At 34.8% G+C, this 12241-nt stretch overlaps 1 protein-coding gene across 3 annotated transcripts in view; it reads right to left on the reverse strand.

Annotated features, from left to right (window-relative positions):
- The window catches only part of LOC110853674 (multiple PDZ domain protein), a 92718-nt gene extending 80766 nt beyond the window's left edge, over positions 1-11952 (reverse strand). Inside the window, exons 1-5 of one of the 3 annotated variants that reach the window (XM_035854513.1) lie at positions 10579-11937; positions 10214-10377; positions 9898-10128; positions 9719-9838; positions 9531-9646 (exon numbers count right to left, since the gene is read on the reverse strand). In XM_035854513.1, coding sequence (XP_035710406.1) covers positions 9531-9646; positions 9719-9838; positions 9898-10128; positions 10214-10377; positions 10579-10594 — 647 coding nt within the window. In that variant the 5' untranslated portion in view covers positions 10595-11937. Of the gene's footprint in view, positions 1-9530; positions 9647-9718; positions 9839-9897; positions 10129-10213; positions 10378-10578 lie in introns of all 3 variants that reach the window. The other 2 variants (XM_035854514.1, XM_035854515.1) reach the window with 2 other exon arrangements.
- Positions 11953-12241: the final 289 nt, after the last annotated feature.

Raw genomic sequence — 12241 nt, forward strand, 5'->3', positions numbered from 1 at the left:
AAAGTTCATCAAATGTAATCAAGTCACGAACCGAGTTAAGAAGTCGATATACATAAAGGATGCGCACCACCTTGGTCTCGCTGGCTGGGTGCCTTTTGCCTGCAAAAAGTTTACATTGGATCTCCTTGGATCCTGTGGAGAAAATGTTGGAGCATAAGTTCACAACGTTTCTCGGTGGGAAGATTTTCTACAAGGAAAATTTTTTAAGGGGCAGGGTTTTAAGTGTGATTTTCACTTATTTTAAGTTTGGAAACATGATTTCGATGATTTAGAGGGGAGTTCTTTTGTGTCAATTACAAAATAGGTGGACTCTTAGAAAGTCAGTATTAAATTAATACCAAGCGGTATTCATATAAGTTTGACTCTACCAAAGTGGTATTGATAAGTAATAATGTCTAGTAGATAATATCTCGATATTAAGGTTTTACCATTTTGGTAGCACGTTTTTACCGATGAGTATAATTTTTGACACCAAGTGGTAATAACTTTACCACCGAGAAATCAAATACCCACGTGACTTCACCAGATTTGTACAAGTGTGACCATTTATTTCGTGGTTTTATATGGATTAAATAAAAAAAAGTCGCATTTTGATGTGATTAATGTCATAATTTTCCTCATAATTTGGACACCCTACTTTTTTCCCGTTAGTTTCTCTCAATTTACTTCTCACTTTACGCAGGAAGGAGAAAATTCAAAGCAAGTGGAATAAAGTAGTATTTAGTGCTAATAAAGTGAACCTTAATGCATATTCATGTCCAATTTTTATTCCAAGGGAGAATTTTGCTTTTTCTTAATTCTAAGCACATTTCACCCTTCTTCTCCTTACAACTTTTTCTCTCAAAGTTTTAAAATCTTCGTGTTTTATATAGCTCAAAAAATATTAATACGTTAAAACTTTCGAGTCAGAGTGAAATATTGATTGTAATTTAATAAATACAATTTTACTTTCTTTTGTAACACCATCTGCGGACGGACAGGAGGCGGATTTTCTTGCCGAAAAATAAGCTAAGATACGTAAAAGCTTTCTGAAAAGTTGTTTTGATTTTTGTGCAAAACATCGTAAACTCAGGAATGCTCTCCTATTTGTTTGTTTGATGTTGGAATGGGAGACTTGAAGTACGTTTACTTTCCTGTATTTGAAAGGGAAAAGGAAAACAGGGTGAAAGTACCCATTTAAAGATAAGATTAGACGGTATTTTCTTATTTTGAAATTTCTGAGACAAACTTTCCCTACAAAATTGGTCAGGCAGAGGAGATCTTCGTGTTGGAGAAAGTGGTGACATGAAAAAAGGATGAGAAAGAACTATGTACATATAATCGTGCATGGTGTGTCCAGGAATAGAAATTGGCCTCCCGTCTGTTGTATAAGTAAGAGTAAATCCACAATAGAATGGAATGCATACATCGGCCTGGAGTAGTGGTACTCTTAGAAATTAGGCAAAGTATTATTGATACAGAGTAATGAGGGGTCTGAAAACTACCAACTATTCTTCACACATCTGCACAAAATGAGATAATTTTACAAATTTCTTAATTTACTGAAATGACGTTACAGTTGATCTACAAACAATTTCAAGTGGCAATATTGCTAATAAAGTGTGGAACTTTTACAAAATAAAGGGGCACTCTCAATCTGTGAAAATCTAGCCAAAATCACGGAGTGTGAGCGTATATTAAATTTATCTATCATCGATTTTTGACCTGATTTTCCCTCGTAATTTCCTCACTTTTTCACCAATTGTTGGAGAATAATAATTAATAAATAAAATCGAATACTGATATGAATCACAAGTTTGCTTTCCCCATTTTTAAGAGTGTGGTTTACTTTGGGCCAAGTTCACATTTGACATTTGACCTAAACCAAATGGACAGTTCCCACGAGTTTCGTCTTACATTCATGTTAAGAAAGAAAGAGAGAGAGAGAAACCCATTCTTGAATTCTTTAGTGCCCACTAACCCTTGCTTTCACCTTTACCTGCCTGGAGAGACAGAGTAAACGAAAGCCTAGAGTTCCACCTCTTTCTTCGTTATTCAATAAAATGGAGATGAAAAAGAATAGAAAAACTCTCGCTAAGCAAAATACAATACGAATACGAGAAGAGAGACACCGTGAAAGAAAAGTAAGTTGAGCTAACGGAAATCTGAGACTTAACCAGTGCTTCAAAATTCTTATGTTTCATTGCTTCGATGAAATGAAAGTGAAATACGTGAAAATTTGCATAGAGCTATTTTTTCAGAGAAAATTCAAATTTGCAACATGCAAAAAACAACAATTCAAATAATAACCATTGCTATTCCAAATTGCAAAAGTTTGCGAAATTTGCGTCATTAGTTTGCTCATTTTGAGTCAATTTTGTATCAATAAAAAATGCCTAAAAAATTGAATGACGACCAATTTGTAAGCTGAACCATTTTGATAACAATAAATTTCTCAAATTTTGACAAACTATTCAAAAACTCTTTCACCAAACCGAGAAACCTGACGAATCTCCAACACCCTATTTTCTCCTCTTCTTTTTTCGCCCACTTTATGATCCCAGAGAAGAAGAAAAAGCGTGTTCCCTTTTACGAAACATCACTCCGCAATATTATTATTGGATGATGAACAAGGGAATAAATGGTGCAAAGTCGAAATCAATTTATCATTTATCGTCCCTCCATTCTTTCCAAGAAGAAGAGGAAGAAAAGCGGATCAGAGTTGTCGTTAGCTCTTGTAAATCGTATCGATGAGAGAGAAAGAGGAACGAGGAAGGATTTATTTTTTTAGCATGACAGAGCCAAGTGCATGCATGCATGGCTGGGCAGATATCGTCGTAAGGACGTAGGATGATGTACAAGTTTAATGGGCACGTCGAATTAGCTTTTTATGCGTCGTAAACAACAGGCGAAGGTTAAAATAGCGTTTCTTCACAAATTGGATAAGCTCCAGAGATACGAGATCAACACGTTGGGGAGTAACGCATGGTTCGTTTTATGAGGAAAAAATTAAACTGACGTTTTTTAATCTACTTTTTTTGCGGGGGAGAAGATGATGAGAAAATGAGGTACGCCTTTGCATTGAAAGACATCTAGCGTGTGGGTAGGTGTGGATATAAATAAGTTTATAGAAATTTCGGAATTGGAAAGCTGGAAAGTAGAGTCATGAGTTTAAAGAAATTGATAAATATCGAGGAAACGAATGAAATTGAGAAATTAAATTTCAAAAATTCGGAATATTTCCTTTTGACCCTCAGATTTTAGAAAAATGGGGATGAAAATTAAGTATAAGAATTTTTTTAAACAAACGACTGACTTTTTAAGTGAAGTAATTTAGTTCAATAATGAAATCATACCTCATATTGATTCACAATCTGAATTGCAAAGTGTAATATAAGTGTATACCTATGCTGCATAATCATTAGTCATATAAAATATGGTCGTCGATGCAATATAATAATAGTGAGATTTATTTCTTCAAGTCAGTCTACTATTTGTACTATGTACATTTAAAATAAGATCAAAGCTAGCACACACAATCAACAATGGCACCGAGATCTATCTGCAATACATTTATTTATATTAATTTCACCCAGCTTTACGCATCCGGAATTAAACTTTAGCATTCGAAAAATCCATCTCAATCAATTAAATTCTAACCAAACCAACCCCCAAAAAATGCAACATTCCAATTTATCTATTTCCTCTTCGAAAATTTTCTCCCACTTAAAATGAACACACCCCAAAGCCCACATAAAAAATACAACCCACATAAAAACACACTGTTTCACTCTCCAAAAGCGGAAATGAGATTATGCCGCCGAATAATATAATGCTCCAGATCACACACCTCCAACTATACAAAATAATAATGAAACTCTGGAAGAAGAAATAGTCATCTCGAAATTTCCATGATAATAATAAAGCGAAACTCCATTTCTTGTTGTTCGTGGGAGTAGTGCACAGGAAATTAAATTTATTCGCATCGATGGCTTTTCTTCTCTCGAGAGAGAAAAGAGAAAGAGAGAAAGAGAGACAGACTCACCTTCATGAATGAGAAGATATCACAATGGTTAGCTGCAACAAGATGTATATGTCTAGGTCGATGGGTAGTTAGTTAGTTTAGTGTAATTGATTCCCTCGTTTTCTCCCCTTTTTTCCTCCTCTCCTCAACAACAACCTATTTCCGGTGGTGGTGGTGGTTCAGTGGTGGGTGAATTATTTACCCGATAAACTTGGAAAATTGGAATTGTGCAATAAATTCAATTCCCTAATCGGTATCTTGTTTTTTCCTCTCCTACCCGGTGTTTTTGTGGAGGTGTGGATTGTTATTTAAGATTAATTAAGAAAGTCACTCGATCCATTAATAGGATTTTTTTAACACGTTGAATTTTGTCCCGTTTTGTGTTGTATAATTTGGCAAAGAAAGTTGCACACTTTTCCATTTTTGTTTGTACTTTGTTTCTCGGGGTCGGGTTGTTTTCGAATTTTCTTCATTTTGTGAATTATTTTTATGATTATTATTATTACGAGGAGTTCTTTCTCCACTTTTTTTATATACAGTTAGCGAGACTTGAGGATAAAAGTCGGAATAAATTGCGACTCTAATAATAATAAAGATCAGATCGGTTCTTATAGACTTACGTAATAACAATCTTTTCCAGAATATCTTTCGATTTAGATTTTTATGAAAAAAGAATTATTCGGGAAAATTGAGATAGATAAATTTCTGTCCCAATTTCAGTTCTTCTTTTATTCCCTCCCGATACAGAAACTTTGACACAATTCCTCAAAAAACCAAGCTCGAGACACGTAAATAAATAAAAATACGTTACCAACGACAAACTCAAATAAGGATTCCAATATCACTTTCACTTTGGAGAAAGTTTTCTCTTTGTTTCAAAAAGTTGCATACTTTCTCTAAATATTTGTCCCCCGAGTTTTCCTCCGTCTTATCACAGAGAGTATTTTTAACAACCTATTTAATTCGGATTAACTAAGGGGTAAATACAATTTAAAGATATTATTTTCGTCCAATTTTTTTCTTACCCCCACTTTCACTAAATTACTTATTCCGGGATTTTAACCCATTTTAGGTGGTGGCACCTTTCTCCGTGGTTGGGTTGTAATGTGTCCCATGCCACACGGGGGACAGGTAAGTAAAAATAAGTAGCAGAGCAGAAAAACTACTCGGTCGGTGTGTGTGTGGTTGGTTTTTGAGATAGGAGCTCGCCCGTGTGTCGAGTGGCAAGGTGACAGCCTACCAACTAACTAAGAAAGGATCAAGTATTGAGAGAAAGGTATTATGGTGATTGGAGGATGCAGCAGTAGAATTCGGCAAGATTCGTACTCAATGTTCAGTTGGGAAATAGAAACACGTAGCAGCAGACAGAAAAGTAGGATACGTACGACCGAGAGAACCGAAAACGGGACGTAAGAACAGAGCAGAACACAGGACAGACCAGACTTTAGCCTATCGTAAGGCTCTGGGTGGATGGATATGGGTATATGAGAGATGTGGGTGAGGATATAGATAAACGGTGGGGGTGAGGAAAAAATGTGGTGGTGGGAGAAAATTTTGAGGCATTTTTTGAAAAAAATTGAAATTTAGCCATTAAATTAAAATTGTGAAGGAAAAATAATTTTAGAATCGGTTGGACGCCATTTATGAAAATTTGTGATTATTTATGTTTGAAAAAGCATAAGATCATACGTCATGTTTTCTCGGTTCTCAATAATTTCTTCTAAACAGAAAATAAACAAAATATTCATGAATTCAAAATTGATCATAAAAAATATCAATTAGCACGTAAAAATTGAGAGATAACCGCACATTTATAGCATAAATTTGATACGATTTATCCTCATTTTTTTTAAAACCATGCCTAAATCTAATCATTCAGAAATGTTGAAGATTCCCCACATTTTAAAAAATATTGAAGTAATAAATCCGCAAACATTTCATGTTCGTCCCTCACACCGCACTTTGTACTCGTCTCAAAAATTGATCCAGAATTCGAGCAAGTTTCTCCTTGCAGCAGCCATGCGCTGCATTTGGGGCGAGAGAAAGTCACAACTTTCCACAAATGCAGGCAAAAGCTGCCGGACTTTTTCTTTGTTTCCCAATTCCAGCCTGGTTTTTGGTATCGTATACAAATTAAGGTTTCGTGTCAACTAAAGTCTGTTTGTTTTTATTCCTGGTGGTGGTGGTGCACCGTGTCGTAATGAGAGTGAAAGTGAGCATTGGCTGGCTGAACAAATGCCGGTGGCTGGTGCGGTAAATAAGTAAATATAAACATGAATGAAATCGAGACGAGACTGCAGTCACCAATTGTTTGCGGGAGGGAAACATTTATTTCCGGGAATTTTATAATGTTTCCATTTAAATCAGAGAGAGGTATGACGTGGGCGTAAATGCAATGAGGAAATGGATGGAAGTCATGTTTGATGTGGGTTTACCACTATTTTAGGAAATTTTAATGGAAATGATGAAGGTCTTTTAATAGAAATTTTTAAACCTAAATCCACACAATGTTTTAGAGAATTTAGATTTTGTGTGCGAAATTATAATTTTTTACGAGAAATTGTAGCCGCTTAAATTTTGCCACCCTTTTCATTCAAGTAAATTGGACTTAATGTGGGAGTTAATGGACAATTTTTTAGACATACAAGGCTCTATTCATGCCATAATTCAGCCGAATTCTATTCAATGAACTTATGTATTCAGAATTAATGAATGTTCTGAAGTGAGGCAATTGTTTAATGTCGATTAAGCCATTTTGACGACAGTGTGTTTAATGAGGGTGGCTGTAAAGGAAAGTCATTAAGAGACTAATTACATACGTTTCAATTCAGAAAACAAACACCAACGTGGAATTTACGATGTTGACGTTTCTAATCGAATTATGTCATTCAAAGAGAAATTGTGTGTGTATTAATTTACTGCTGAATTGAAGTGTGTACCTAAATATAATGCTGAATTGTGTGATGTCGTGGAATGTGTAGACGTAATTGAAAATCCTATGCAAAATCCGTGTTCTCTATTGGAGCCCTAATTTGATACGTTTTACATAATTTCGGTAATATTTACATAATTTGGAGGGATCAGATTTTTAAAATGTTAATTTTGCATGACAAGAAAGAGAGTTTGTCCACCTTAAAAGTCGAATGTGAATTAAATCGGTCAATTTGTATGTAAATAAAATTAAATAGATTTCTTTCACGCATTTCCGCATTCAAAATTTTTCGTCCAAGTTCGAAAATTAACAGCCCTCTTTTTTTACAATATACAACTTTATCCAGTCCAAAATTTTAACATATTCGTCCACCATTTCCCTTGTCACTCTTTGTGGTGTCATTTCCTGCTGAGTCACACACGTCCGTTGTCACAAAATCATACACACGGAATTTGGGTCACCTCTTCAATTAAAGGGGGCCCTAGATTAGTCTGGTCTCATATGGTCATGTGGTCAACATCAAATCCGCCAGTCTCACCATTTCCCCCTCAGACAGAAAGTTGACCTCAATAAACCACATCAAAAAATATATATTGTACAAACCATGGACAAAAAGAGATCAAAAGGAGTCTCGTTTAATTTCCGATGTGGAAAACTGGACTCGAAACGTCATACAATACTCAAAATGTACACTCTTAGAAATTTTGGAAACTATTCGTAAAAATCTACAAAATTATGTAATCTTTTTGCACCATCGCGGTAATAATGATTTTCAACTTTAATAATTATTTAGTTTTTGTACCAAATAACCAACTTTTTTGTACAAATTTTGTACTATTTTCAAATTTGTAATATTTCTACTACCAAATTTTCGTATTTATCACCACACATGTAGCATCAAATATACCAGAAAATTGCATCCCCAACTTTCTAAGCGTGCCTTTTTCCACCGACTAAACGCCTCCCATTTTTCTTATCGATGTTACACAACATCTAAATTTTATTATGCCCAAAATTATGCAGGATGAAAGAAGAAAATCTGGCTTAACGAGTTTTTTGATCCGTAATAAATCAGCAATTCTAATCTGAGATACATCCACCCGAGTAATCTTTTTCCTTAACTTTTCCCCTTAAAAATGAATAAGGAGTGAATATAGATCAGTTAGTTAGTTAATCGTGACGGGGATAAAGTAGTCGTGAGCGAGCTAAACTTTCTCCGCCGTTTTGTAGCGTATTTATTTTTCATCACGGCGTTCTACTCCACTTTTATTTTATGAGGTCCAAACAAGAGTCCTTCTCGGGATGAATTATGGACGTGCAAGATGAATGGGTGAAAGTGCTCCTGCCATTATTACAGAGTCACTCACTCACTGAGTGGGTTGTAGCCAGGGAATAAAAGAAAGCCAGCCTGGATAACAATAAAGTGGCGAAATAAATGAGCAAACCATGCAACTTTCATGTATCTACGATACACGGTGTACTGTTCTGCAGGGTGCAGAAAAATTGGGAGAGTGTCATGAAATTTTTCTCACATTATTTTCCCAGGTAAACTGGATTCGGAGGAAAATTTGAGAAACTAAATTTTTTCGATTATTTAAATTTCTCCTATTTGATTTCACGTAGATGTTTAAGGAGAAATTTATCTAAAAAAATGATTTGTGAAACAAAATAATTTTGAGGGATTTAAACGTCGAAACTGCAAATTGATAGATAAATGTAATTAAAAAACCTATAGGTCGTGTTCTCATTTGGACGATCAGTTAAAAGAAACAAGATCAAGTTAATTGTGCTAATTAAATTTGATGCTTGACACTTTATACGAAAAACAATTTATTATTCAGCACGTGAAATGTCCAATTTAGAAAATCAGATTGGAAGCTGGGCAATAATTTGTTCCTAATAAGCTCATGATGATCCTAATTTTTTCTCGTGTAAATGATCTCCCTGGTTAAAATATAATTTCTCACATTTCGTGCATTTCACAATTTCCTAGAAACACTGGCGTGTCAAGCTTTCTCCTAGTCTGGGTGGAAGAAGAGTAATATGAGCTCGTCCTTTGACGGTCTCTTTGTCGGACAACTACTTGTCCTGTGTGTAATCTTCACACTTGAAATTCTGGGTACTTGAGGATGCCATGTCAAAAACGTGGAAAGTTGAGAACTCAGAAAAACAATGGAATGTGTCGAGTGGAATCATCGAAAACAAAACACAAAGCTTGCAATTTTCAAGTGGAGACAGAGAATTTATGCGAATCAGATCATCACGAAGTCAGATAAATGAATAAGAGTTACGGGAAAATATAAAGGTTCCAATTGCTGATTCTTTTTTTCTTTTTAGATGTTTGTATCTGCATAAAATATTTTAAAATAAAAGTATCGTCGTGTTTTTCACTCAATTTTATGCCAAAATGTTCCTCATTTGCGTATAATTTTGTGCAAAAACTATTTAAGCAATATGTTTTTTGGTCCATTAAAAAATATCCTCTACACCTTTCCAATTTTATAAAATGTATGCAGCAAATTTTCCTTAAATTAAAACACTAAATACTATCAAACTTTCTCATAACTTAAAAATTTAAAGATTTTAGTCACTTACTTTGCAACGAGTCCCGTGGGCTGAATTTCCTGCACAAAAATCCCCAATTCTCCCTTTTCTTGTGACTTTAGGCCAACGACGCTAAATCCTAGGGAAGTTCCTTCCGGTTTATTTAACTGGAATCAAAAATCAATTCAAGATTTTATTTTTAAAATTCCTGCTACTTTTTAAATTTAAGTGCTATATACCTTTATCCTATGAACTTGTCTCCCTCCCGCGACCTCGGCAATGACGCGGTCATAATCTTCTATATATCTTGGCAATGGTGGTGATGGTGCGATCGCAGTAAGAATTTCGTCTTCTTCGACCTACAAAGAAATCAGAATTATGCATTTAAAACTTTCTAGATTTGTCTAAAAGAAATTACCGATTTGGACGAAACTGTGGACGAAATTGGTGGACTTGAGGCCGCCTTGGCAGTCGGAATCGGCTTCTTTTTTAAATTGAGCTCAATTGGTGTCTTGTCAAAAGTTGGTCTAAATTTGTCCACTGGAGGAGAAATTTTAAGGATAAGCTTCCCTTCGGTGGACACTTCGAAATCGTTGGGAGTTATGGATGGATGTTTTATCAAATGGGAGCCCAATTCGTTTACGGAATCCTGTAAAATGATTTAAGAAGAATGAAATTTCGTAATTAACGAAATAATTTTATTGATTTTTTTAATAGATTTTATGTATTCTTACTTGAATTTTGCATAGTCGTTGAAACATGGGGTCGCTCAGGACGGATAGTAACGTGTTGAGGTCATTATTGACCTGTGTGAGCTGTCGTGGGTCGGTGGACTCTAGGCGACCCCCGCTCATTCGTTTTTGGACATCGTCAAGCAGTTTGAGAGCATTTTCGACTTCTGGAAAATTTTAATAAAAGCAAAAAACTGGAATGCTTTTCATTTAAAATTGCAAGATTTTTGTGCAAAAAGATATCAGCTCGAAGTAAAATTGCAAGAATCTAAATTAATAATGTAATTACTAATGTAATCTTGGCAATTTTTGCGGCGTTTTTCTTGCACAAAATTTTGCAATTTATATGACCCACATAACTCACTCACCTGAATAAATAGGCATTTTTTGGCTTGTTATTTTCTTCTTCTTTACAGAACAGAATCCGTAGTAAAAGTGATGACAAATTCACTTTTGTAACTCGCAAAAAAATTGTGTACTTTTACACGTTTACAATTATTTTCTTATTACTCGTACCATTGCAGATTTATTTACTTTACTTTACTTATTAACCTCGTACGGCTTCTTGCTTTCTATGTATTTTTTTCTTCTATCACGACGCACTTTTACTTATCGCAACTTTTCTTCCTACAACTGCACTGGTCTACCTCAAGGATAATAATAGAATACATACAATAGGAAAAAAGGAAACCAGGTGATTCACTTAAATAATTAATTATGTCATGACTCGAAAAGAAAGTGGAGAAAGCACGGCAGCAAAAAAAACGGGAGGGAGAAAGCACAAATAGAAATTTTTTTCTTAATAAATATCACTCTAAATTCTAAAATTCCTTACTAATTGTAACTGTAAGATTTAACTTTAACTTTTCTTTTTTAACTTGGAAATCACAATTTTTTCTAGCAAAAAGCTCTCCTAATCAACTAATTGAATTTTTATTTCGTATTTTTCTCACTAACAAATTGCATTATTTTCCACATTAGTCTACAATTTTAAGGAAAGGCAAACAAGACTAATTAACTTATTACTATTTTTATTAAAACTTGTCACCTTACACCTAAAAAAAACTACAAATTATTATTACAATTTTTGCATATTTTCACAATAGGAACACAACTAGCGCAATTTTGTCAAAATTATTGCTTTGTTTGCCCTGTTATTTATAGCGTCACTATATTTGCACTATGCAATTTTCGCCATAACTTTACTTCCACAAGGATTTTCCTCTCTTTTATTTTACTTTGTCACGCTCTGTTAAAAGTAGTAAAAATCCAATCCCAATAAATTTAGCCTAATAAATAACTGCATCTAATTTTACTATTTTATGAACACTTTTTTCCCTAATGATTTTTCGCAAACTACATTTTTCCCAATTTTGTACACACTTACACACACATCCACACACACTGATTTATATATTTTACTTTAAGTGGGAATAAAGGAAAGGGTTGAGAATTGTCCAGTATAACGAACCCTGCCAGAGGATGGATAGGCGGAGGAGGAGGAAGGAGATGATGATGATATAGCTTTTTGTGCATGTAATGTGTAACGTAAAAGGTAGAAATGATTATAAAGGAATTTTATCTATCAGGCAGATTCAGAGAGAGGTTGAAAGTACTTGAAACCACGGTACGAGAGTAGGAAATATACCATGCCGAGGACGAGACAGGGCATGGGATGGGATGCCACAGCTTAACTCATTTTATTTTACACCAGCCAACCAGCAATAGTCTGGTCTGCTATAGAGTAAGGAAAAAGAAAGAATGGATATTGCCATTGTGGAGAGGAAGCCGTGGAAGGATGCTGAAGAAGAGATGATGGAATGGACCCTGGCAAAAATAATCCGGGATGAGAAATAAATTCTGTTAAATGAATGAATTTTGGATGAGTACACAAAGAAGAATTTTTCTCCAGAGAAAGTTCGAGGAGAGTGAGTGGAAAGGTGGGAGGATTTTGTAGGGAAATTTTAGTATGATTGGTGTCAGAGGAGTTTTAAGAGGGGGATTGAGACTGGAAGAATTTATTCGCTAATT

This window comes from Folsomia candida, unplaced genomic scaffold (assembly GCF_002217175.1).
Source record: "Folsomia candida strain VU population unplaced genomic scaffold, ASM221717v1 Fcan01_Sc008, whole genome shotgun sequence".
NCBI lineage: Eukaryota > Metazoa > Arthropoda > Collembola > Entomobryomorpha > Isotomidae > Folsomia > Folsomia candida.